At 42.8% G+C, this 26,429-nt stretch overlaps 2 protein-coding genes across 4 annotated transcripts in view; one reads left to right on the forward strand and one right to left on the reverse strand.

Annotated features, from left to right (window-relative positions):
- Positions 1-26,429, forward strand: part of NDUFV2 (NADH:ubiquinone oxidoreductase core subunit V2) — a 335,006-nt gene that overhangs the window by 280,752 nt on the left and 27,825 nt on the right. For 2 of the 3 annotated variants that reach the window (XM_050767404.1, XM_050767406.1), the window contains exon 1: positions 19,340-19,521. In XM_050767404.1, the coding sequence (XP_050623361.1) occupies positions 19,468-19,521 (54 nt within the window). In that variant the 5' untranslated portion in view covers positions 19,340-19,467. Of the gene's footprint in view, positions 1-19,339; positions 19,522-26,429 lie in introns of those variants that run through there. The other variant, XM_050767405.1, reaches the window with a different exon arrangement.
- On the reverse strand, positions 23,572-25,481 carry LOC126941135 (adenylate kinase 2, mitochondrial-like). The gene is made up of 2 exons (XM_050767413.1): positions 25,003-25,481; positions 23,572-24,694 (listed from the first exon to the last, which is right to left on the reverse strand). The coding sequence occupies exons 1-2, from the start codon at positions 25,460-25,462 to the stop codon at positions 24,489-24,491; spliced, it is 666 nt and encodes a 221-aa protein (XP_050623370.1). The 5' UTR covers positions 25,463-25,481; the 3' UTR covers positions 23,572-24,488.

Consider the following 26,429-nt stretch of genomic DNA (forward strand, 5'->3'; position numbering starts at 1 on the left):
AGTGCTGGGATTACAGGCCTGATTCACCACACCTGGCCTATAAAGGGAAAGATTTATAAATTTGCTTGTATTTTATAGATGACACTAAAATTAAAAGCTTAATTTAAAATTGAAGTTACAAAACAAGCCACAGAACCAAGGAAAGGTATAACACGTATAACAAAGTATTAGTTACAAGGAAAAAATTAATAAGCAAAAAAAAAAAAAAAATTTGTTTAATGAGCAAAAATATGAACAAGAAGCAGAAAAGGAAAACAAAATCACCAAAATCACAAACGTGTGCTCAGCCTCACTATAATTAGAGAAAAAACTTAAAATGAGATACCATGGTATATACCTCTGATTATCTACAATATTTATCCAGACATATGAGATGTTGAAAAGGATGTAGAAAATAGGAACTTACGGCCGGGCGCGGTGGCTCAAGCCTGTAATCCCAGCACTTTGGGAGGCCGAGGCGGGCGGATCACGAGGTCAGGAGATCGAGACCATCCTGGCTAACACGGTGAAACCCCGTCTCTACTAAAAATACAAAAAAAAAAAACACTAGCCAGGCGCGGTGGCGGGCGCCTGTAGTCCCAGCTACTCGGGAGGCTGAGGCAGGAGAATGGCGTAAACCCGGGAGGCGGAGCTTGCAGTGAGCTGAGATCCGGCCACTGCACTCCAGCCTGGGTGACAGAGCAAGACTCCGTCTCAAAAAAAAAAAAAAAAAAAAAAAAATAGGAACTTACATATTCTAGTAGTGGGACTGAAAGCTAGTACAGCCATTTTGATATTGAATTACTGATATCTAACAAAAATGTATGTTATGACCCAGAAAATCTTTTTCTAGAGAAACTTGCAAATATTTGCATAGAAGACATCTACAGAAAGTTGGAAACAATCTAGAAGTCTATCAGTAGGGAAATGAAAAATAAATTGAATATTCCCAAGAACATTAAAACAGCAGTTGATGCTGGATGTGGTGGTATGCACCTGTAGCCCCATGTATTCGGGCGGCTAAGGTGGGAGGATCCCTTGAACCCAGGAGTTCGAGGCAGTAGTGAGCTATGATTGTGCCACTGTACTCCAGCCTGGGCAATAGAGCAAGAAAAAGCAAACAAAAAATCCCCAGCAGTTTAAAACATGAACCAGGGCTCTAGGTATTGATGTTATTAACATAGATTACCAAAAAATCATTGAGAAGAAAAAAGAAGCAGGTTGCAAAAATATTTCCATAGTGTGATAAAATTGTTTTAATTGTAAAAACACCAAATATATTGATAATGGATACATAGAAAATAATAAAGAGAATCATGTACTAAAGGAAACTATTAGTTATTGTCTCTGGGGAGAGAAGTGGAGGAAAGTAATTTAAAAAGGTAGCAAAATGGACCTGATCTGAATATTATGTCACTTTTATTTAAAAAAATAAAAGCAGCCAGGGATGGTTACTAACGCCTATAATCCCAGCACTTTGGGAGGCTGAGGCAGGTGGATCACCTCAGGTCAGGAGTTCGAGACCAGCCTGGCCAACATGATGAAACCCCATCTCTACTAAAAATACAAAAACTAGCCGGGAGTAACGGTGCTTGCCTGCAATTCCAGCTACTAGGGAGGTCAAGGCAGGAGGATCACTCGAACCTGTGAGGTAGAGGTTGCAGTGAGCTGAGGTTGCGCCACCGCATTCCAGCCTGGGCAACAGAGTGAGACTCTGTCTCAAAAATAAATAAATAAATAAGTGAAAACATATTGCAAAAAATAGCAGTGGTGTGTTTAGACTCTTGCTGCTCTTCGCCATAGATCCTGACAAGCCTCCTGTCTGCCCTCTGACCACCGAGCTGCAGAGCTCCGGGGCTGCAGGAGGAGGACCCGCAGGGCCTGCGGGTGCAACTGTACCCTAGTCAGCATGGGGATGGAGCAGGGCTCTAACTTCAATTTCCATTTACAGTCATGACATGCAAAAAACATTACTTGATGCCCAGCATGAACCTCACTCACGGACACCCTGAAAATAGTCGCTGATCGCACCAGAGCAATAAAACAGCTTTCGGCCTGAGGAAGATCACATTGAGATAAGTTGAAAGCATTTTGAAGAAAAACTCAGATTGGACACAGGATTAGTCAGGTTGGTCTGAAATCTTCCCCTTGTCTTAGTCTGTTTGTGCTGCTGTAACAAAATATCATAGACTGGGTAATTCATAAAGAACAGAAACTTACTCTCGTAGTCCTGGAGGCTGGGAAGTTTGAGATCAAGGTGCCAGCATATTCAGTGTCTGCTGAAGGTCCAGTCTCCACTTCCAAGATGGCACCTTGTGGCTGCATCCTCCAGAGCAGACAAACACCGTGTCCTCACATAACGGAATGGACAGGAGGCAAAAGGGCCTAAGCTAGTTCTTTCCAGCCCTTTTATAAGGCATGAATCTATTCTTGATGGGGAAGCCCTCATGACTTAATCACATCTCACATCCAAAAACCCCTGAGTCTTAATACAACCACAATCAGAATCATGTTTCAAGATGAATTTTGGAGGGTACACATTCAAGCCATAGCACTTCCCAAAAGATAACTTCTTTAAACAAACATACAAAGCACACAACATCTCTTAGCATGAACAACACATGTGTTATGATGAAAGGGAGTTCTGTTCTTCTTCCTTTCTCTCTCTCTCTTTCTTTCTTTCTTTCTTTCGTTCTTTCGTTCTTTCGTTCTTTCTTTCAGACAGGGCCTCCCTGTGTCATCTAGGCTAGAGTACAGTGGCATGATCATGGCTCACTGCAACCTCCACCTCCCAGGCTTAAGCAATCCTCCCACCCCAGCCTCCCAAGTAGCTGTGACCACAGGCATGCACCACTGTGGCTGGCTACTTTTTTTTTTTTTTTTTGTAGAGACAGGCTCTCACCATGTTGCCCAGGCTGGTCTTGAACTCGTGAGCTCAAGTGATCCTCCCACCTCAGCCTCCCAAAGTGCTGGGATTACAGGCACTGCGCCTGGCCAAAAGGGAGTATTTTCTAAAAAGAATTATTGAAGGTTTTTCTTCCATCTCTGCTTCTGTTTCACCTGCTGGCCCTTGGATTGGGGATCTACGTCAGAAAGCATCTGACAACATCAATCAGTACCTTTAGATGAAGAATTGAAATCTGACTTGGTTCACACAGTGGAGGCTATCTACTGAAAACTGCACCTAACTCTGCTTTTTATAAATGTTTAAGCAGAAACTAGGAAACCAAGGTACAACTCCACAGTCGAATTTATGAATTTATGCACTAAAATGCGTTTGCCGATTTGTGTGCTCTTAGAATCAGCTTGCTTTTACGCAAGGCTGTGTCTGTCAAGAATCTGGAAAGAGAAAAAAATAAATCTTTGCTAAATTCTTCAGAGATTGCGATATTTGCATATAGTTTAAAACCAAACCTTATCAGAGGTTTTTTGATTAAACTAGGAAAAAAAAAAAAGTTGTTTACTTAAGAATAAACACTTGCACTTCCCCAGTGTTACTAGGCCCCTTGCAGGCTTGGTTTGGGTGGCTAGAGCTGGAGCCAGTTGCAGCAGTAAAAGTGACCCATATTTTTTGGCTTTTGCCATTCAAGAGCTGGGAGGGTTTAGGAGGTTGAGAAGCCACAACAAGACTATAGCCACTTCCTTGGGACTTCACTGGACCTTGCCTCACAGAAATGGGGCTTGTGGAAATGACTTAAGCCTTCCTCCAGCTCGATTTCGAAGGAAATCGAGTTCTGTGTTGATTTATAGTTGTTAGCCACGATTTTATTTGTCAGTATTGTAAAAGTTGTTGGGAAGTCTACATCATTAAAAAATATTATCTGTCAGCCCAAAGATACGGAAAGTAGTATGGTTTTGTTTTTTTGGTTATTTTTGTTTGTTTTTTGAGAAACATACAGCTTGAGAATTTTCTCCCCTAGATTTCTCGGTCAGTTTAAGGACATTTAACGTCAGTGTTGTTATTTAAATAGCCACATTTCCCAGAAAGCTCCTGTGTTTTTTGTAACCTCCTCTCTTTTCTAACAGGCCTAATACAAAGTTAGCCTCATATGTGTGAGTCCTGGAAATAGAACATTCAGCAGATTCTAGGTAGTAATTACTACCTGGGGCACCAATAGATACGTACTCCTGGTGCTATCTGGCAGACCCCTGGAGCCAGGGCTGAAAACACTGACGTACTGCTGGCCAGCATCCGTCTTAACTTGCTAGCACCTGAACCTTACCAGTAGTTCAGCATCGTGAATGTTACTCTGGCCCAGGAGGGCATTATTGCCCCAGGTGCATGGGTCTTGGCATGTTTAGTGCCTCAGCACTGAAATCTGGCTTTGGACCCTTCCTACTCCACAGCTTCTCCAACCTTTCTCTTCTCATTGTTGGGCTATTTTCTTCGTCCTTACCCTTGACCTCTTCCAGTCTCTAGGACCCATCAAACCTTAGGCAGGAATTATTTGAACCTCTCTTCTCATCAACATGGATGTAATGCCAGTTCCCCAGGAGCGAAAACACGATCTGACACCTTGAAGACCTCCCCATCCCACCCCCTGCACCCCACCTCTCTGGAACACATGCATGCACACGCACTCACATACACTCCTTGGCTCTTGCGATGGGCCAGCCTGCTTAACATCCCTGGTGATGATGTCTGAGTCACGCAGCTTCCTCTGCCTTCTGCCTGAAAAGCATCATCTTCAGCAAAAGTGGTTGCCTGGTACGAGGAAGTAACGTAAGAAAGGATATGATAGGGTTCTTTGATCAATCATGTTTCTGAGAACATCATTATCTTCTATCTGTATTCAAAGCAAGTTCCGATTCCAGTGGAAAGCGTGGCCTCTCAGAGCCGTCCTTGTTTACTCAGATATAGAAGTGATCCACTGTCCTCGTGTTCTCTCTTCATATTTACGTCATTAAAATTCTACCACAACCCTGTGAGGGAGGAACCACTGTCCCCATTCTCCTGATAAGGACACTGAGCTCGGAAAGACTAATCAAAATGTCCCAAGTCACACTTCTGGAAAGTTAGGAAGCCGATTCAAACCAAGGATTCTCAGATTCCAAAGCCCATGCTGCTCTCTCATCAGTCTTTATGCCTGGTCTTGGATTCAGCTTTCTTGCGTTTCTTTTGCCTGAGGCCATGTGTTGTTTCATGTTCAGCACCAAAGTCTCCCTAAGCACTGGGGTGCCGCTCTGTCCCAGCAGCTCATCCTTAGAGGATGAAAAGCCCCCTCCGACCCTGACTGAAGCCAGAATCTGGCTCCCTGCTGATGACGTTTCTCATTACTCCCTGGCTGCCTGGACATCCAAATCCAACCAGGATTTGCCAACCCAGTGCTCTCCTGTCTGATACATTACCAGACTCCTGCAGGCCAGATCCCTGCCATAGTGCCATAGCTGCTCCCATAAGCTACCAGCTCCTGTTACACACCCTTTGGCTTCAGCTGTCACCCCACCCCAGTGAGCAAGTCAACTTATAAGTCCAGCCCCTCCCAGCCTTCTCCACTGGATCCCACTTCACCAAGCTAAGTCTAGCTGTTTCCTGAGGTGCTTGACTAAATCAATGACTAGCACTTAAGCCTCCCGTCTTTCTTTTTCTGTTTGTTTTTATTTTTGTTTTGTTTTGAGACAGGGTCTTGCTCTGTCACTCAGGCTGGAGTGCAGTGGCTCAAACATGGCCTACTGCGGCCTTGACCTCCCAGGCTCAAGCTATCCTCCCACCTGAGCCCCCCAAGTAGCTAGGCTACAGGTGCATGCCACCACACCCAGCCAATTTTTGTAGAGATGAGGTCATCATGTTGCCCAGGCTGGTCTCAAACTCCTAAACTCAAGCAATCCTCTGGCCTCAGCCTCCCAAAGTGTTGGGATTACAGGCGTGAGCCACTGTGCCCAGCCAAGCCTCCTATCTTTGTCTCTGTTCATTTGCATCATAAGTTGGATTTCCTGAGAATCCAACTTTGAGACAAGGATTTGAGTCCAAGTAGTTTATTTTAGGGGTGACCCAAGGAAGTATTCCTGAATGAATTACCCATGTGAGTCCATGGGGTTCAGTCCCACTAGAGAACTATGAATGACAGCATAGAGCACATCTCAGAGTCCTGCCACATAAAAAAGGCAAGAAAGCTTAGGGTTTTTCCCTCCCATTACCACGGTCATTGGCTGAGGGGTGCACCTGCACTTCAGACTGAAGCCCTCAAGTGGAAAGTTGTGGGTGCTTGCAGTAGGTTGCCCTGTGATATATGGTGATGGTGATAGTGAGTATCTAGGGCTTACAGGCATAGCACAGGCAGCTGTGCTATGAATTTTATGATTTATAACAAAGTTACAATAAATAAAAATCAGTAAAAACAGCACTCAAAGCTGCTGCATTGGACATTCTGGAAAGCTTCTGGAGTAAGTATCACAAAATTATTACCTGTAGAATTCTTCCCTACCTTATGTTTAGCTCATGAATTGTGCATCAGAGCCCTATATAACACTGCTCAGGCAAGCCCCCCACCAAAACCTACGTCCAGATGCATCCAGAATTCTCAGAGGCCTTTCCTGTGTTTTTTGCTCTTTTACTAACTCTGAGAATATAGTTCATCATTTAATATTTAGTGAGCCTTCCCTCCACATGAAAGGGCATGAACTAGGCGCTATGAAAGAGCACTAAGTATAAAATACTTCTTTCTTTCTTTCCCTCTTTCTTTCTTTCTTTCTTTCTTTCTTTCTTTCTTTCTTTCTTTCTTTCTTTCTTTCTTTCTTTCTTTCTTTCTCTCTCTCTCTCTCTCTCTCTCCCCCTCCCTCCCTCCCTCCCTCCCTCCCTCCCTCTCTCTCTCTCTCTCTCTCTCTCTGTTTCTCTTTCTTTCTTTTTTCAAAACAGGGTCTCACCCAGGCTAGAGTACAGTGGCATGATCTTGGCTCCCTGCAGCCTCAACATCCCTGGACTCACACGATCCTCCTGCCTCAGCCTCTGAGTAGCTGGCACTACAAGTGTGTCACCACGCCCGGCTAATTTTTGTATTTTATTGTAGAGACAAGGTCTCGCTATGTTGCCCAGGCTGGTCTTGAACTCCTGGGCTCAAGGAGTCCTACTGCCTCGGCCTCCTCAAAGTGTTGGGATTACAAGCGTGAGCCACCATGCCTGGTCCTTTTCCTACTTTCAAGGAACTTGTAGTCTTGTTGGACATTAAACTATTTATCATCATTCTTTTGAGGTGGAATACAGGATGAAAGCTGCAGAGATAGGGTTGGTCAAGTCTTTCCAGCTGGAAAATCTATAAGAACAGAAATCAAGATGGCTTGACACGAGAATTAAAATGCTAAATGCACAGAATTAGCAACCTCTGTGGAATCACTGAAGATGGCACTACCTTTAACATTGAGCTGTAGTTGGCATCCTGCCTTACTCCAGCTCTACTGTCAACTCCTCAAGAACAGAATTTTTTTTTTTTTTTTTGTTGAGACGGAGTCTCGCTTTGTCACCCAGGCTGGAGTGCAGTGGCCGGATCTCAGCTCACTGCAAGCTCCGCCTCCCGGGTTTGCGCCATTCTCCTGCCTCAGCCTCCCGAGTAGCTGGGACTACAGGCACCCGCCACCTCGCCCGGCTAGTTTTTTGTATTTTTTAGTAGAGACGGGGTTTCACCATGTTAGCCAGGATGGTCTCGATCTCCTAACCTCGTGATCCGCCCGTCTCGGCCTCCCAAAGTGCTGGGATTACAGGCTTGAGCCACCACGCCCAGCCTCAAGAACAGAATTTTTTAAAATTAATTACCTGTTGTTGCATACCAAGTTATCCCAAAACTTAACATCTTAAAACAAGATGCATGTACTGTCTTAGTTTCTGTGAGTCAGGAATCTGGACACAGCTTAACTGGGTCCTTTTTTCAGTATTTTGCAAGGCTGTAATCAAGATGTTGGCCAAAAATTTGGTCTCATCAGAAGGACAGACTGGGGAAGAATCTGCTTCCAAGTTCACATGGTAGTTGGCAGGATTCAGTTCTTCATGGACTGGTGAACTGAAGGGCTCAGTTCCTAGCCAGGTGTGCTTCTCCAATAGGAAGTCTGCTTCACCAAAGTGTACAAGCCAAGAAAGCAATAGAGAAAGAAGTCACAATCTTTTCTGACCTAATAAGGAAGGGACATCCCATCCCCTTTGCTGTATCTTATAGGTTAGAAGCAAGTCACTAAGTCTAGCCAACACTCAAGAGGAGGGGGTTTCTTACATAAGGCCATGAGCACAAGGAATCATTGGTGGCCATCTTATAAGTCTGCCTATCATGTGTTCTTACCGCCTAGCTTGATAATATTTGTTATTTTGAATGCTTACTATTCCCAAGACAACAAAACAAGTTGAAAGATTGCTCTACAGCAACACAAATATCAGATTTCAGAGGGGGCAGACCATAAATAGGAGAGTTTGGGGGTATAAATTTCTTTTTCTTTTTTTTTGAGACAGAGTCTCGCTTTGTCACCCAGGCTGGAGTGCAGTGGCACGATCTCGGCTCACTGCAAGCTCCGCCTCCTGGGTTCATGCCATTCTCCTGCCTCAGCCTCCCGAGTAGCTGGGACTACAGGAGCCCACCACCACGCCCAGCTAATTTTTTTTATTTTTTATTTTTAGTAGAGACGGGGTTTCACCATGTTAGCCAGGATGGTCTTGATCTCCTGACCTCGTAATCCACCTGCCTCGGCCTCCCAAAGTGTTGGGATTACAGGCGTGAGCAACTGCGCCTGGCTTTGGGGTTATAAATTTCATACTCTTTAGCAGACAAGTCCACTATGAACCCGGTCATGTACTAATAACTAGACTGTGAGCTCCGTGAGGGCAAGACTATATCCAATATCTTGACATCTTCAACACTTAGCGTACCCTTCCCTGACACATGAAAGAAACTTGGAAAACATTAAAGGGTTTGAGGAATGGTCTAGTGAATGACAAATCTATCCCATGTCCCAGGGTACGCATTTAACAAAATATTATGAAATTTAGAAAGTGGTCATAAAAAGGGTAAATTTACTATTGCAGGAATACTTTTTTTTTTTTCAGATGGAGTCTTGCTCTGTCGCCCAGGCTGGAGTGCAGTGGCATGATCTCAGCTCACTGCAACCTCCACCTCCCAGGTTCAAGGGATTCTCCTGCCTCAGCCTCCTGAGTAGCTGGGATTACAGATGTGTGCCACCACACTTGGCTAATTTTTGTATTTTTAGTAGAGATGGGGTTTCACCCTATTGGCCAGGCTGGTCTCGATCTCCTGACCTTGTGATCCACCTGCCTTGGCCTCCCACAGTGCTGGGATTGCAAGTGTGAGCCACCGCACCCAGCCTATTTCAGGAATACTTGATTAAATGAATGTCAACAAGGCTTTCCCCATGTTGGCCCTGCCTATCTTCATTTTTCAATAATACTTTTCAAAATGCAAATCTGAGAACACCTATAATGTGAACAAATAGAAATTGTATCCAGTAAAATCCACACTTGCCAGGGCAGTCGGATGAGCCTTTAGAGCCCAGACACTGTGCAAACAGAATGTGAATCTAGGTTTATCTAGTGAGGTCAACCAGCAGGCATTTAGGAACTGCATATGCTCTGGGGAGTAGTGCCCACAGAGATTCAGAGTCGAAGTTCAGCAGAAGAGGAAATTCCTGTGAAAACTTGTGTAAATTTCTCCTCTCTATATAAGGACAGCTATAAAATTTCGTAAGCTCTTAGAAGTCTGGGACTTCCGTGGGTTTAAGAATGTGTCCATTGTTTTAGCATTTACCTCAGAAGAAATGCTGGTTAGAAAAGGAAGTTCACTAGTTCAACCGTTGTGGAAGACAGTGTGGCGATTCCTCAAGGATCTAGAACTAGAAATACCATTTGACCCAGCCATCCCGTTACTGGGTGTATACCCAAAGGATTATAAATCATACTGCTATAAAGACACATGTACATGTATGTTTATTGTGGCACTATTCACAATAGCAAAGACTTGGAACCAACCCAAATGTCCATCAATGATAGACTGGATTAAGGAAATGTTGCACATATACACCATGGAATACTATGCAGCCATAAAAAAGGATGAGTTCATGTCCTTTGTAGGGACATGGATGCAGCTGGAAACCATCATTCTGAGCAAACTATCTCTAGGACAGAAAACCAAACACCGCATGTTCTCACTTATAGGTGGGAATTGAACAATGAGAACACTTGGACACAGGGTAGGGAACATCACATACTGGGGCCTGTCGTGGGGTGGGGGGAGGGGGGAGGGATAGCATTAGGAGATACATCTAATGTAAATGACAAGTTAATGGGAGCAGCACACCAACATGGCACATGTATACATATGTGACAAACCTGCACGTTGTGCACATGTACCCTAGAACTTAAAGTATAATAAAAACAAAAAAAAACCCCAAAAAGTATAATTGACAAAAAAAATTTTAAAAAGTATAAAAGTGAAAGAAAAAAATAAATATTTTTAAACATGCAAAATTGTTAAAAAAAAAAAGAAAAGGAAGTTCATTTATTAAGAGAAATTACTCCTTGGTTTCATAACTAATATACATAACGCTCATTCATTCATTCTTTCACTTCTTCCTTCTTTTCCTCTCTCTCTCTCTTCTTTGTCTTCCTTCCCTCTTTCCTTTCCGGCTTTCTTTCAATACACATATGTACTGTTTTACTGGGATATTCCATAAAAATGACAAACATTCTGAGCGGTTCTCTTATTTTTAAGCAAAATCAGTATTCACAAAGATAGCCTACTTGCATAACCCAATTAAGCCTCAGCTGGAGTAAACTGATTTTTTTTTTTTTTTTTTTTTTTTTTTTTGACACAGGCTTTCATTCTGTTACCCAAGATGGAGAGCAGTGGCATAATCATAGCTCACTGCAGCCTCAAACTCCTGGGGTCAAGCGATCCTCCCGCCTCAGCCTCCTAAGTAGCTGGGACTACAGGCGTATGCCATCATGCCTGGATAATTTAAAAATTTTTTTTAGAGATGGAGTCTCACAATGTTGCCTAGGCTGATCGTAAATTCCTGGCCTCAAGTGATCCTCCCACTTCAGCTTCCCAAAATACTGGGATTATAGGCACAAGCCGCCATGCCTGGCCAATACTTTTAATAGATAATTTCATATTGCGTTTCATGACTCTTCTTATTTAGATACACCATGACACTTGTTGGTGGAGGCTTTTAGCTGAACTTGGAATTTCTGTAACCACTGTACATGTTTATTAAATGATGCTAACCCTACTACTTTCCATTCCCCTGCGTCATATGCTTACACAAAGTCAAACTGGCCTGCTATGGTTATCTTAGAAGCCAGCCTTTCACACCCTGCTGTAGGTATGGTCCCTGAGAAAGTAAGGGCACACTCTCTTTCCTTTGACAAATTTGTCTATCACCTCTGTCTTAGGAGGAGTGATTTCCTGATTCTATACATGTAAGATATTTGTGGAAAGTCACAAACATCGCCGGCCATTTCAACATTCTTATTCCGTTTTGGGTGACTTAGACCATACATATTAACACTAGCCTTCCTTAGATGTTGATAGATGAGTAAGAATCAGATTGTGCACTTCATAACTACAACGGGGTGGTGGTGGGGGGGTTCCCAAGAACTACGGATACTGCAAAAACAAATCCCTTAAGTAAATAGTGGAAAATGATCGTTTATTTTAAGCCCTTTGAGAAGTTGAAAAATGATGCAAAAGGAAAGAACTCGTCTGTTCTTAGTCAGCTTTTGACCTTTGACTATATAAACATAAGAAACACATGAGCTAGAGCTAGGTAACTAAGCAGGACTTCTCTGCCAGCCAGATGAACAAAATGAATCTTCTCCTTAAGGTTTATAGAGACGTACTAGAGCAACACTACACAAAATTATCACACTCAATAATTTATTCATGAAGAAGGCGGTTGCTAAGATCTTGGCGTTCTCAGTAACTTTTTATTTTTTAACCTATAAAATGAGGAGATTGGACCAGATGTTTTCTAGTCTTTCCTGCTCTAAAATGTTGACACCAGGGCCCATCAAGTCAGGCTATCTCAGAATCCACACAACAGTTCCTGTCCTTCCACTCCCCTGATAGCAAAAGCCCCTTATTATCTGGCTTGAAAGTTCTATCGTATGTCATCTTGCCATTAGCACACAACAATTAACACACACAGTATGCGAGGCCCTCCCAAAAGCATCCACAAAGGACGATGAAAGCCTCGGCACCAACATCACGTGCCTCTGTTACTATGCACTGAAATGACCTGGCAGGAAGTGGGCCCCAGAGGAAGAAGGGGAACAACGTCTGCTGTAACCTTTATTATCAGAATCTGTTTAGGTTTGTTATGTGCCACCTTGACCTTCTAGCTGCTCTCTAGCAATGCTTATCTTTCATTTCTTTCAGGTGAAAACATACCTCCAAGAAACCCTGTTTATGGCAAATTCCTGTGTAATCTTCAAGTGTTACATGCCCTGTGACATCTGACATCCCCAATAAGACTTTGGGATTCCTTCCTCTCTGAGTTCCCAATTCATGTTGCACATACACTATAATCTTTTCCCTGCTAGCATGTAAGGTCTTCCCAGGAAGGGCTATGTCTCTTGCCTTTGTATCTCCAGTACCCTAGTGCCTGGCATATAAGAGGAGCTAAACATATATTTGCATAGTAAATGCATAAATGAAAGTCTTTTCTGACCAATTTCATCCTGCTCCGACCACTCTTTCATTATACAGCTTAGACTATTTACATCTTGCTACACAAGCATATGCAGCAAATGAACCACTGAGATGCATTATGATTTTTCTTAGTCAAGGAAAATTTTAACGTGCAAGAAAATTGACTGTTTAAAGAAACTTTATGTGAATATTTTTGTAACCGGTCAAGGAAGACATGAATTCAAATATTTACAGGGATTTTAAGGAGCAGTCTGAGGGAGGGAGTCCAGAGCTATTCTGTCTAGAATGCAAACTGCCTGAAGAATCTAAGAACTGGCCTGTTTGCCTCTTCTCAGCCCACACTCCTCAATACCCTAAATTCAAACCTGAATAAAAATTAATAGCAATCAAAAGAAGTATACTCTAAAGAGGTTTACATTCACTAAAAATAAATGAGTATAAAAGAGAATTATTAAATTTTTCACTTTTGTTTTTCCTTTATTAGACTATTTCTCAAAATGAATATAGCTTTATTTTTTCTTACCATAAAATAGCATGTGTTAATTGAAATAAAATCAGGCAATACAAAAAGCATAAAGAAAAAAATGAAAATTACCTTTAATCCCATCACTCAGAAAGAATTCTCATTAACATTTTACTTTTCCATATTTTTTCCTATGCATATACAGAAAATGTAGTAATGTTATACATGATGTTTTGTAATCTTTTTTTATTAAGCTGCCACACATTATGGGCATCTTTCCTTTACAATGAATATTGATCTTCATTATTATTTTTAAATCTGCAGAGCAATATCCCATTGTATGTCTGCACTGTTACTTAATAAATTCTCTGTTGATGTCATTTACATAGCTTCCAGGTTTTCAGTATTACAAATAACACCGTGATGAACATTTTTGTATACTTTTTCAGTTACTTCCTTGGGATAAATGCATATTAAGAAACCGAATACATATTGCCAAATTACCCTCTCCAGAGGCTGATTTTATCACACTCCTACCATCACCAATGAGAGCATGTAGCTCCACAACAACAGTGATCAGCAATCTGCAAATCTATCAGGCAAGAATTACATTCATTGTTGTTTAATTACTTTGACTACTTGCTAGGGAAGCAGGGATCCAATTCTGACAGAAAATTTCACTTCAGCCACGGAAGCTGCTAGGATCAGTCCCATGTTGGGGAAGTAACGAGCGATGTGAATCTGATAATGGTTTAGGCGACGTTCTGCTTATGTTATTTTTTTAAAACACTCTGTTCTTGAAGTCTATATAGTTAAGTTACTGGCTGTTTTGATTTTCATTTTCCCTTTTGGTCTTGCACATGCAAGAATAACTTGAGAAGAATCTGGAAGAATCATGCAGAACTCATTCGCCAACCTCATGTCCCTGCTCACTTCAGTGCGAAATGGGTCTAACACTTCAGTTTACCAACGTGACCAGATCATTCTTCTTTACACGCTCCAGTTTCCTGCTGGAAATACTTCTCTCTCTCTCTCTCTCACACACACACACACACACACACACACACACACACACACACCAGCAGTAACCTTATCCCATCCTTCCCTTCCATTGAGTTTTGACTTTATACCAACTGGCTCTCAGTTCTTCCTGCAAAGCAGGACTGGGCCTGCAGCTCACATTTTTCATTAGAAAACCCAGCAAGGCAGGCAGGTCAATATTGTTATGTGAGGGCATGCTGAGAGCCAGAGTGCACGATCTACCTGTGGCTGCTTTAATAAGTAGGATGTGACTTAGGAGATAATCACAATATAGAATATCTGACTAAACTGTTCCATAGATGGAGTGGACAACTTGTTAGATACTGAAAAAAAACAAAACAAAACAAAAAAAACACCAAATAAACCCAAAGCTTTTCTGAACTCTTACTGTGTGCCAGGCACCATGTTCATCATTTTCCATAAACTGAATGATTTAATGTTCTAATTATACTTTCAGAAACTGAGAACCAAAGCTTCACAAAAGTGAGTAAGTGATAAGGTCAGAATTCAAATCCAATTACAAAGCTCATGGTTTTCATTATACCACGTCCTTGAGAGTGCCCGTGTGTGATGGTTTAAATGGCCAAGAAATCAGGAATGAAAGAGTCAAAGTTCCCACATTTGGTCATCCCTTTAGACTTTATCCTAGCTCCCCCGCCTCCAGTCCCTCACTCCCCACCCCCAACGCCCACACATTCTTTATTTAACAGCTTGACCATTATAGTTAGGTCCAATTTCCCTGGGCTTATGATACTAGTGCCAACTTAGAATAGTGCAATATATCAAACCAGGCAGCCATGGTGTTCATTACAGGTTCATTACATAATCAAGCCAATTTCAGTCAAGCTTGTAGGGTTAGGTCAGTAACTTGAAATCATCGATGTCCATGCTGGTCTGTGCCCAGAAATAATGACTTTGATAGTGGGAGGAAGAAGATGAATTTTCCAAACAGCCCCCACAATTCTATCCTAAGGACTCTGAGAATAGCTGATTGCACACGAGGTTACTTTATAAGTGGAGTGGCTCCAGAAATTAACTTACGTTACTGGATGTTAAAAGATATTCATCCTGACTTTCTCACTAAATAAATATTTGGGCTAAGGATAAGCCAAAGTTGTGCTGGACGTTAACAAGTCTTTTGACTTGGTGAACAGTGTGGTGCCACATTTACTGGCAGTTGTATTGAAATAAAGTTGAATTGAACTAAAAGCATCTTACTTTCTGTAACATCTTCAAGAAGGTGTTAACAGGCTAGACGCTCCCTTAGCACTCATCCTTACTGTTTTAAACATTACTCTTTGCACTTTTTGGTTCTGCTCTTAGGTAACAGAAATTGGAGGCAACTGGTAAGTCCTTGATTAGTGTCAGGCACCAATGGGATATACACTTTCTCTATAGGTCATGAACTCAAAAAGAGGGTGGTCTACTGTGGATGACCCCATTAGTTGCCTACCTAGATTTACTTCTTCAGCCCCTTCCTTGCTGGCAGAGCTATTTTGTTCAGGAGCTAATGGGCCCCAAACTAGCTCTTCCATTCTCCTTTCTAATTAGTGGCTTAATCATCATAATATTGTAATGTCTTGTTCTGATGATGGTGATGATGATAATGAAGGCTAACACTTTCTAAGCGTTTACTCTGTGCTAGGTACTTTTTAAAGAACTTTAAAAGGTATCAACTCATTTCGATACAGGAGTTAAGAAGAAATTGCTTAGGCAGATAGTGAGGGTATGGGAGTCCTCAGTAAGGTTTTCCTTTTAATAAAAACAGCCCCCAATCATTTTCTTTTCTAACAAAGAGCAGCCTGTAAAATCGAGCTGCAGACATAGACAAGCAAACTAGGAGCTTGCACAGGTGAATTCCGGCAGTTGTGCCCATGGGAATATACTACTCGGGATGAGGCATGTTCAAAGTGGCAGCACCATCTTCTCTTTTTGCCAGCCACATGTACAGTAAGAAGCAGACTAGATGGCACTGCCCAAGTGGAAAGCCCATTTGTATAATAAGATTAGGGTTGGGAGACCAGCCTTCCCCACGTCACACCTGGTCAAACCAATCTGTGAGCCCTACATAAATCAGACACTGCCTCCTCAAGCCTGCTTATAAAATCTGCTGTGGTCCGCCCTTGCCCCTTTTTTCAGACGTCTTACAAGGAGCTGCTCTCCTCTCCCCTTTCTTATGCCTATTAAGCTCCTTAACCCACCCACGTGTCCGTTTCCTTAATCCTCTTGGCGGGAGATGCCGAACCCTGGATATTTACCCCAGACAGTGATGCCATTTCAGTTTCATTCTTGTAAACCAAAAGAGATAGTTCTCAATCAATCTAGAAAGTTTATTTTGCCAAGGTTAAGGACACACCCTGACATAGCCTCAGGAGATCCTGCTGACATGTGCCCAAGGTGGTTGGCTTTTATACATTTTAGGGAGACATGAGACATCAATCAATATGTGTAAGATGTACATTGGTTCACTTCGGTAAGGCAAGACAACTTGAGGGAGAGCTTCCAAATCCTAAATAGATAAGAGACAAAAGGTTGCATTCTTTTGAGTCCTTGATCAGCCCTCCACTGAATACAAAATTTAGTCTGGCTCAGTGAATTTGCATTTTCACACGAACAATAGGGCAGAGAAAGCAATCAGATATGCTCTTGTCTCAGGCGAGCCTCAGAGGGATGACATCGAGCTGCGTCTCTCCTTCGTCCATAAGGAATTTCCTTGTGGGCAAATTGTGAGGGAGGTATGTAGCTTTTTATCTTTGTAGCTATCTTATTTAGGAAAAAAAATGGGAGGTAGATTACCTGACACAGTTCCCAGCTTGTCTTTTCCCTCGGCTTAGTGATTTGGGGGTCCCGAGATTTATTTTCCTTTCACATTCTCATAATAAAGCCATGAGGAAGGTACCATTATTAAACCAAAGCCCACAGAGATTAACTTGCCTAAAGTCACACAGCTAGAAAGCAGCAGCTGAACCCCCATAGTTTGATTCTAGAGCTTCCCTCTTAACCACTATGTCTTGTAAGCCAGTGAGACAAGAAGTCTGCTGGAGGAACATCTGGGACACTTTAGAGATGAGTTCTTTTTCTTTGGAATGTTGTCATCTGCATATGATATTTGGAACTGCTGCAGGTATCTTGTGTCTATAATAGGAGACACGGCTGAGTATATTGGAGTAAAAAGATGGAAGCTGCTAAACATTTTGAAGACATCATTGGGCAGGGTTGAATTAACTAACCTTGGAACTACTCTATCTCTGGAATTGTTTTTCATGTGACATGATGAACTCAGTATCCTTTAATCTACTTGTTAGATCCCCTGTTGCTTGTAGTGAAAAGCACTCTCACTGATACACATAGAAACAAGCATAATTCGGACCTAAGACAAATAGAAATGAGCATAATTCTAACCCTTTTAGGTAGGCACAATATTTGCACTATAAGCAAGATTTTCATTCAGCCAACAAATATTTACTGAATGCCTTCCATTTGCCAGGTATAGTGCAAGTTGCTGCACCAAACAATATGGGAAGGGCAGGTTTCTCCATCCATGGAGGTTATAATCTGGTCATAAATGTAGTGAAAGTGCGGGCAGGCATATTTTGGGACGGTATCTTGAGGACTAATCTGGATTGGGAATCAGAGAAGGCCCTAATAAAATCCAGTAAAAGCATGCATTACAGATTCAAAAAGAATCCATATAATGTCTGTATCATCCATCAAGTATTTGTGACATGTTTTGGTTTTAGCTGTATAAGCAGTAAGAACTATTATGTGCACAATAGTGTTAGATGTATAAGTATTATTATTATTATTATTTTGAGACGGAGTCTTGCTCCGTCGCCCAGGCCGGAGTGCAGTGGCACGATCTCAGCTCACTGCAAGCTCTGCCTCCTGGGTTCACGCCATTCTCCGGCCTTAGCCTCCCGAGTAGCTGGGACTACATGTGCCCGCCACCACGACCGGCTAATTTCTTGTATTTTTAGTAGAGACGGGGTTTCACTCTGTTAGCCAGGATGGTCTACGATCTCCTGACCTCGTGATCCGCCCGCCTTGGCCTCCCAAAGTGCCGACATTACAGGCGTGAGCCCCGCGCCCGGCCAGGTGTATAAGTATTTAGGTAACTTTATAACAAAATACATTTACTTTAAGAGCCAGACTGTCTTTCCCTTTTAAAGGGAAATACTGAAGCTGAGTTAGGAGAGGCAAACTAACATAAAATATAAGGCAAAGGAGTGGGAACTAAGGCATTTGGTATCTATTTCTAGCTCACTGGGCAGCAGTCCTCCGTGTCTTGAATTCTATAATTTGCGAAATATGATTCATAGGGGTTGCAATGGAATATTTCTGAGTTTTTAAACTAATGGGGGATAAATTTTAAAAATCCCTGTGCTACTGTGAATGTTCTAGAAACTATTCACAAGTTTATTATAGCAAAGAAAATGGGCAAAAGGAAGGGGGTGGGTACAGGACTTGACACTCCAGAAAAGAAGGCAGTGACGTAAAAAATCAAGAGGTAGTCCACACCAGGAAATAGTGCTGTGCACATTAGAGCTGTTACTGAGTAAATACTTGTTGGAATTTCCAGAGATAACCAAACAAACATGAAGAAGGAAGTGGGTTTTTTTTTTTCAGCTTTATTATGGAAAATATCTAATGTGTACAAAAATACCGAGAATAGTAAATAAGAACGTCCATGCAGCTTCTATGGCCGTACTTACGGCCAACTTGCTTTATTTTTCACCTCCCACTCCTCACTATTCTCAAGCAAATTCCAGACATCATACCATTTCACCCCTAAATATGTCGCACATATCTCTAATGCAAAAGAATGGGAACCAAGACATTTGGTGTCTATGGCTAGCACACTGGGTAGCAGCCTTCTGTGTTTTGAATTTATAACATGTAGAACAAGATTTATAGTTGGTTGCAACCCGAATTTATTTTTAACTAACAGCAATATAAGAGGAGGTGGCTAAACCTCACAAGGCTCTCCATGAGGGAACCTCACTCCTATAAATCCAGGCGGGCGCTTCGTTACCCAGGAGCCCAGGGCGCAGCTCCCGGACACTTCCTTTCAAGGCCCGGACCCCTGCGGCAGCCCGTGGGACACCGCCCTTTCCGAGCACGGGCTGGTCCCCGCCCCTCCCCCGGGAAGTCTCCGCCCACAGGGCCCCAGCAGCCCCCGCGCGCCCTCGCTCCCTCCCGTCGGCCACCGCCCCTCGGCGTAGGGAGCGGCGTGCCGCCCGGGACGCCTAGGCCTGGGGTCGGGAACGCGCACGCTGTGCGTCCTGGGCTCGTTCGGGATTCTCGCCTGGCGCGGCCGGGGAAAGGTGAACAGTGTGGCCCGCCATGTTCTTCTCCGCGGCGCTCCGGGCCAGGGCGGCTGGCCTCACCGCCCACTGGGTAAGGAGGCTCGAGCTGAGCCCGGCGCTGCTGCCGCCCTTCTCTTGCTCTCTGTGTCTCCCTTAGTTTTGGGCGCAGGAGAGCCCTGGGCTCTGCACGGGCCTGCAGGCGGCAGCAAGGACACGGCGGCCTTCGCCCTCTTAGGGAGGCCGCTGCAGCCCCACCGTGAGAGAGAAGCCTCGAGGGAGGGCTGCCAGACTGGGAAGTGTACTCCTAGTTTGGTCGAGGAGGACAGAAAAGAGGGGCTGCTTGGTGATGTGTTTTGTTTTGTTTTGTTTTGTTTTATTTTTTTGCTATTTCGCTGTAGCGCAGAATCTAGGCCTGCCCTGGCCAGATCAGTTTCGAAGACCCCCGCCCCGAAGGAGGCACCTCGCATTTCAAGCCTAGTGACCTGGATGCTGTTAGGTTGCAGCATACTGGAGAGCTCTGGCTTGTTTCGTGAAGGCTTACGGAGAACTTCCTTAGGGCTGGAAGAGGGTGACCAATGTTTGATTTACTGCAGTTGTGCTTTGCATATCGGAAATGCTGGCTAAATAAATGGTATCAAACTAACTCTGAAAGAACGGCGCCGCAAATAACTGCACCCAGTTAAAGAACCACAGGATTTTAGAGGTTAAATGGTCTGTTTGAGATCCAAGTACATCTCATTGTAGGCAAGGAAATTGAATTGCAGAGAAGTTGAAACACTCCTTCATGTTAATCTAAAAATGCAGATTCCAGAAATGTCAATTATAACAACAGGGCCTGTTACACAAGTAATACTGGAAAGAAGCCTTAGTTTTGTTTGTTTTCTAGGAGTAAAATAGGTTAAGTCATTTCTCAGCAAGAGGGAGATAGTGTATGTTCGTTGAGAATGAATTCAGGGTTTTAAGAGTTAGACTCGAGTTTGGATGGTAGCTTAACTGCCTTTTGTGGCTCTATGACTTTGTGCTATTAATCTTCCTCAGTTTCTTCAGTTGTAAAATGGGAATATTCCTTTTTGCAGAGTTCAGTCTTTCAGTAAACATTTGAAGTCTTACTGTAGGTCATGCACTGCTGAGCTCTAGGTAACAGTGTGGATAATAATGATAGTCATTTGATAACTGTTTTCTGTATGCCAAGCACTGAGTTAAATATCTACATTACACATCCCATTTTTGAGGTTGATATTACTTTTTCCTCATATTACAGATAAGGAAAAGACTTAGTTCCTATTCTTTTGGAATTGATAGTCTCACGTAAGAGGAACTTTAAGATAAATATGAGACGATGTAAAAGCACAGTGTTAGAGATGTGAATAGGGTCATCCAATGTGGTTTCAAGGTGCATAAGATTTTTCCTGAAGGTAGTACTAACAGGTTGGGCATGGGGTCAGAGGGTATTCTAGGTGGAAAGGACAACTTAAAAAAAGCCTTGTTGGCAAGAAAAAGATCGGTATGTATGAGAAGCCACCTCTGCTGTTGGAGGTAAGGTGTGTTCCCAAATGAAATAAGGGAGAGACAGGGGCCAGATATTGGAGCTCCTTGCGTGCCATACTGAAGAATTTGATTTTATCTCAGAGGCAGTAAGAAGTCAGTGAAAGGTTTTAGAGTACAGAAATAAGATCTGGTTTCTGTTTTGGGTGGGTCACTGGATACGACTGAGGGTGGAATGGGTTTGATTTGGACCCAGAAACTGGGAGACTAAGTAGATAAGAGGCTCTTGCAGAATGCTGGGTGAAAGATGATGAGCATCAGACATGGTAGAAAGAATAGAAATAAGAGTGCCTGTAGATTTTCTTTTGTTTTTGAGGCAAAGGGGCTAGAAGTATAAATTGAAAAGCAGTTTTAACAATGAAAAAGAACAACTTGAGGTAGTGGAGGACCATTTTAATCAGGTTTAATGTTTCTACAACTCTCCCTCTCCCTCTCTCCCTCTCTGTCTCCCTCCCGCTCCGCCTCTCCCTCCCCGCTTTTTTTAAACAAATAGTACCTGATATGCAGTATGTACACAATATTTGAGTTGATGAATAAGTAATTTTTATTACACATGTAATACGTTATAGGAAAAACAGTATTGAGATTACCACACAGAATAAGCTCAAAAAATAAAAATCATCCATTGTCTTGTCAACCTGGAAATTACCATTGTTAACATTTTGATGTCTACACTTAACAGACCTTACAGATAATTAGTTTTTACAAAATGGGGAAGATATTATTTATACTGTTTGGTAGCCTACTTTTTTGTAATGTATTCTGATCAGCTTTCCTTATCAGTGGACATTTCTACACTGTCATTTTAATGCTACATAGCATTCCATTGTGAGGCTGTTCTATTGCTTATATAACCAGGCCCTTCTAACCTTTCACAAGTAGTGGGATTTCACATTAAACCGAGCAAGTATCAAGAAAAGTACAAGAAAAGTCTACCTAAGTTCCTTTCCTAAATGAGAAACCTTTAGTAGTATTTTTTATTATTGATTTATTATTTTCTTTTTAAACGGAGTCTGGCTCGTAGCCCTGGCTGGAGTACAGTGGCGCGATCTCGGCTCACTGCAAGCTGCGCCTTCCGGGTTCACACCATTCTCCTGCCTCAGCCTCCTGAGAAGCTGGGACTACAGGTGCCCGCCACCATGCCCGGCTGATTTTTTGTGTTTTTATAGAGACAGAGTTTCACCGTTTTAGCCAGGATGGTCTCGATCTCCTGACCTGGTGATCCGCCCGCCTCGGCCTCCCAAAGTGCTGGGACTAGAGGCGTGAGCCACCGTGCCCGGCCTAAATGAGAAACCTTTAATGATTATGCTTTCAAATAAATTGCCTATTCTAATTTCTGCTTTGCTAGCTGCCATTCTCTTGAAGAGGCTTTTCAGCTCATTGTTGCTTAAAATATGGCCAGAATTAAGTACTAGTTTGTGTGACCTTGAGCCATCACAATCTCTTTGAGCCTCATTTTTCTTTTCTGTAAAGTGAGATAATACCTCATAGGTGATTGTAGTAATTGACTAAAAGTTATAAATTATGGAGTAATAGATAATCAGAATAAGTTTATTCCCTTCTTCAGTAATTGCCCATGGTTTTTCTGTAATGTTGATGCCACTTTAGAACTTACCACTGCCTCATTCCCAAGCTGCTACTGTAGCTTTGAAGGTGAGAGGATTGTGGTGGCATTTTCAATTACAGATACTCCTTTACTTACAATGAGATTACATCCTGATTAAACCCACTGTAAATTGAAAGTATGTAAATTTCAATTTACAGTGGGGTTATCTGGACTTAATCGAGGAGCATGCTGAATATTCATCATGCTTTAAAGTTGGGAAATTGCACGACAGGCCATTGTGAGTCAGGGATCATCTGTATTGTATATTTTTTCATTCATTGAGGATATTTTCCTTTATGTCTTTAAGCATGATTATAGCTGTCCTGAAGTTTCTAGTTGATTCTTTCTTCTTGAAAATGTGTTTTCCTTTTTTGTTTGTTTCCCATATGTTGAACAATTTTGGATTGTATGCTGAATTTTGTGAATGATAATGTTGTAGAGGTTCTAGATCCTGTTTTATTCCTCCAAATAGTGTGTTTTGTTGTTGCTATCCATATCCCTTGTGGGCAGCAGATCAAATATTGGTTCTGTTCTTTTAGCTAGATTCCTTGGAGTCTGCAGCATGTACATGCATGGTTCAGGGTTCAGCCAGAGATTTCCGTAGAATTTATATACCGAATGTATAGGACTCCCTCCCCCTTTCTGACTCTTCCTTTTCTGGGATTTCCCACTTTACCATGTCTGTTGTTGTTCTAAACTCTAAGTGAGGCCTGCCTTCAGGCTAAAAGATGTAAAGGAAAAACAAAAACCTCATTGGCTTTTTATGCATGTAGACTCCCCTTCTGTGTCTGCCTGTTTGGTTGTTCCCCAGGGCCTTCAGAAAGCTTTTGTTTTTATAAAATATTTTGTCCAGAGTTTATAGTTATTCAGTGGTTTGCCCTGACAGTGTCTACTTAGCCATACTAGAAGTATGCCATCTTGTGTGGTGGCACTTTTCCTTCCAAATTTTAAGTTTTGTACAATGAAATGTTTTCCCCATTCCATTAGAGATTTTTTTTTTTTTTAAACAAATTTTAACATTTTATTGATTTAGGGGCCAAACAAAGCAGCATTTGGTCAGTTAAGAAAGGCACCTCATTGAAAATAATACATCACAGTGCTGTTGAGTGATCCCAGTCACAGGATTTGATAATGGAAAGGACAATCTTTGGATGACATAGCTTAGGACACTTGCTCATTTATTTAAAAGAGTCCCTTCACACACTGCAGCTAAAAGAAGCATAGGACTGGCATGTGCTGGGTAGCTGTGAGAGGTTACTCATGAGAGTAGGTAGCCTAGTAAATCAGTGGTAAGTCAGGGGAAGGGAATCAGCCTCCCTTTCCATTCCATTCCCTTCCCCCTCCCCTTGATTCCAGTATGCTTGATTTGTTGAGCCACCATCCCTGTGAATACACCTTACGTCTCTTTCAAATGTGGAGACGGTTTTTTGATCTTACAGTGTGTGGAACCAGGGTCAGTAATCAAAGCCTCCCTGTTGCAAGCTATAGACACACAGGACGACAATTTGATTTCCTGTACTCTTGGTCTGGAACCCATGGGGTTCTGAGATAAAAGCTGACGTCTTAGTGCACTGGCTTTAAAAAATATTTTCACCAGTCCAGAGTAAATGAAAACCCAATTCCTTAGAAACAATACTGTATCTCTCTATTTCTACCCCCACCCTCCAAGCATGGTTTTTTTTTAAAATTAATTTTTCCCTTACACTTTAAAAACTCCCACCTATGTATAAAAGAAACTGCCACACTACAATAACACTGCTGTTGTTCCCAGTATTCCTCTGAGCCCCTCACCAGCCCTCCCTCACCATCCTCACCCTGACCACCCTTCCCTTCTGCCCAGCACCTAAGAGCAGGGATCACGCCGCGGGGTGATGAGCAGTGGTGTAGTCTTGTCTGGCCTTCTGATACTAGGATGTGGCTTTGGAGAAGGCTGCTAGGATGCTTGCGAACACGACATCAGGGGTCAGGGATGCATCGATAGCAGAGTGGATCCCCTGTTTCCTGTAGTACTCTATGAGTGGGGTGGTTTGAGTGTGGTAGGCTTGCAGGCGGATTTTCAAGGCCTTCTCATTATCATCTGATCGACGAATCAAGGGTTCCCCAGTGATGCAATCTTTCTTTTTTTTTTTTTTTTTTTTTTTTTTTGAGACGGAGTCTCGCTCTGTCGCCCAGGCTGGAGTGCAGTGGCGCGATCTCGGCTCACTGCAAGCTCCGCCTCCTGGGTTTACGCCATTCTCCTGCCTCAGCCTCCTGAGTAGCTGGGACTACAGGCGCCCACAACCGCGCCCGGCTAATTTTTTGTATTTTTAGTAGAGACGGGGTTTCACCGTGGTCTCGATCTCCTGACCTTGTGATCCGCCCGCCTCGGCCTCCCAAAGTGCTGGGATTACAGGCGTGAGCCACCGCGCCCGGCCGTGATGCAATCTTTCATGGGCTCTTTTGGAGGGTTGAACTCCTCATGGTAGGAACGGCCACTCTTGGGTGAATCAGCCGAGTCTGGGATGCTGAATTCAATCACAGAATCAAGCTGCTCTTTCCGCGTCTCCATGAGCATTTCTGCCTGCCTCACAGTCCGAGGGAAGCCATCCAGAAGAAAACCATTTTTGCACAAGGGGGTCTCCAAATTCTTCTCAGTGAGTTCCACTACCATTTCATCACTCACCAGTTTCCCACCATCCATAGTTGCCTTCAGCTTTATTCCTAGCTCTGAGCCAGAAGCCGCCATGGCCCTCAGCATGTCCCCAGTAGCCATATGGCAGACACAGAAGTTTTCAGCCAATCTGGGTGCCTGGGTGCCTTTACAGGCCCGGGGAGGCCCCAGCAGCACAGCCCGGATGCCTTTAGGATACTCGGGTTCTGCTGCTGGCACGCTGGGAGCCATGTCCACCGAAGTCTCTCACTCTCCATTAGAGATTCTTAAACTTGATTTTGTAATTTCCCAGTGTATCTCCATTGTGACTCAAAGGACTCTAAAGAAGTTAATGTAGGAAAAACACCCCAAAACATTTAGTTTTTTATTCCTGCTGTAACAAATTTCCACAAACTTTGTGGCATAAAACGTCACATTTTTTACCTTACAGTTCTGGAGGTTAAAAGTGACATAGGTCTCAGTGGGCTAAAATTAAAGTGTAGGCCAAGCTTCATTCGTTTTTGGAGGCTCTAGAGGTGAATCTCTTTTCTTGGCTTTTCCGGCTCCTAGAGGCTGCTCTTGATCCCTTCTTTGATCTCCAAACCCCGCAAAGGCAGGTCTAGTTCTTACATGCATCACTTTGACCCTACTTCTGGCATTCATCACATATTCTTCCTTGACTCTCCTTCCTCTTCCACTTTGTAAGAATGCTGTGATTGATGACATTGGGCCCACCTAGATAATCTAGGATAATCTCCCTATTTTAAGGTTGGCTGATTAGCAGCCTTAATTCTCCTTTGTTGTGTAAACTAATATTCACAGGTTTCCAGGATTAGGATGTAGTTATCTTTGGGAGACCATTATTCTGCCTGCCATAGCCATAAATTAGCAGTTTAAGGAGAGAGAGAATGAACAAACTATGCAGTGAGCTTCAGTAGGCCTTTTTATTAGAGACGTGACCTTTTTATTAGACACGCGAACTCAGTTTCCGTTTCAAAGTTATAAATAGTTGGCTTTCCCTTCTCTTTGGGCACTGTTGAGTACCTTAGTGCTCAGTACATTGAGTAATAAATTATAAGTCTATTGACCATGGTGTATAACCTATTAAGTGAAAGTCAGTCTGATTTTCCAATGGGGAACCTTGTCAGTAGTTTTTGAATCAGTTCGGGAAGCATGTTATAAATCAGTTGTAGGAAATGTCTTTCATTCAACAAAACAT

This window comes from Macaca thibetana, chromosome 18 (genome assembly GCF_024542745.1).
Source record: "Macaca thibetana thibetana isolate TM-01 chromosome 18, ASM2454274v1, whole genome shotgun sequence".
NCBI classification, from domain to species: domain Eukaryota; kingdom Metazoa; phylum Chordata; class Mammalia; order Primates; family Cercopithecidae; genus Macaca; species Macaca thibetana.

Bases quoted from the DNA above. Each gene is read 5' to 3' on its own strand.
- LOC126941135 (XM_050767413.1), bottom strand. From the start codon at position 25,462: ATGGCTCCCAGCGTGCCAGCAGCAGAACCCGAGTATCCTAAAGGCATC. The intron at 24,695-25,002 runs GCATCACGGCCG...AAAAAAAGAAAG, and splicing joins AAAAGAGCCCATGAAAGATT to ATTGCATCACTGGGGAACCC.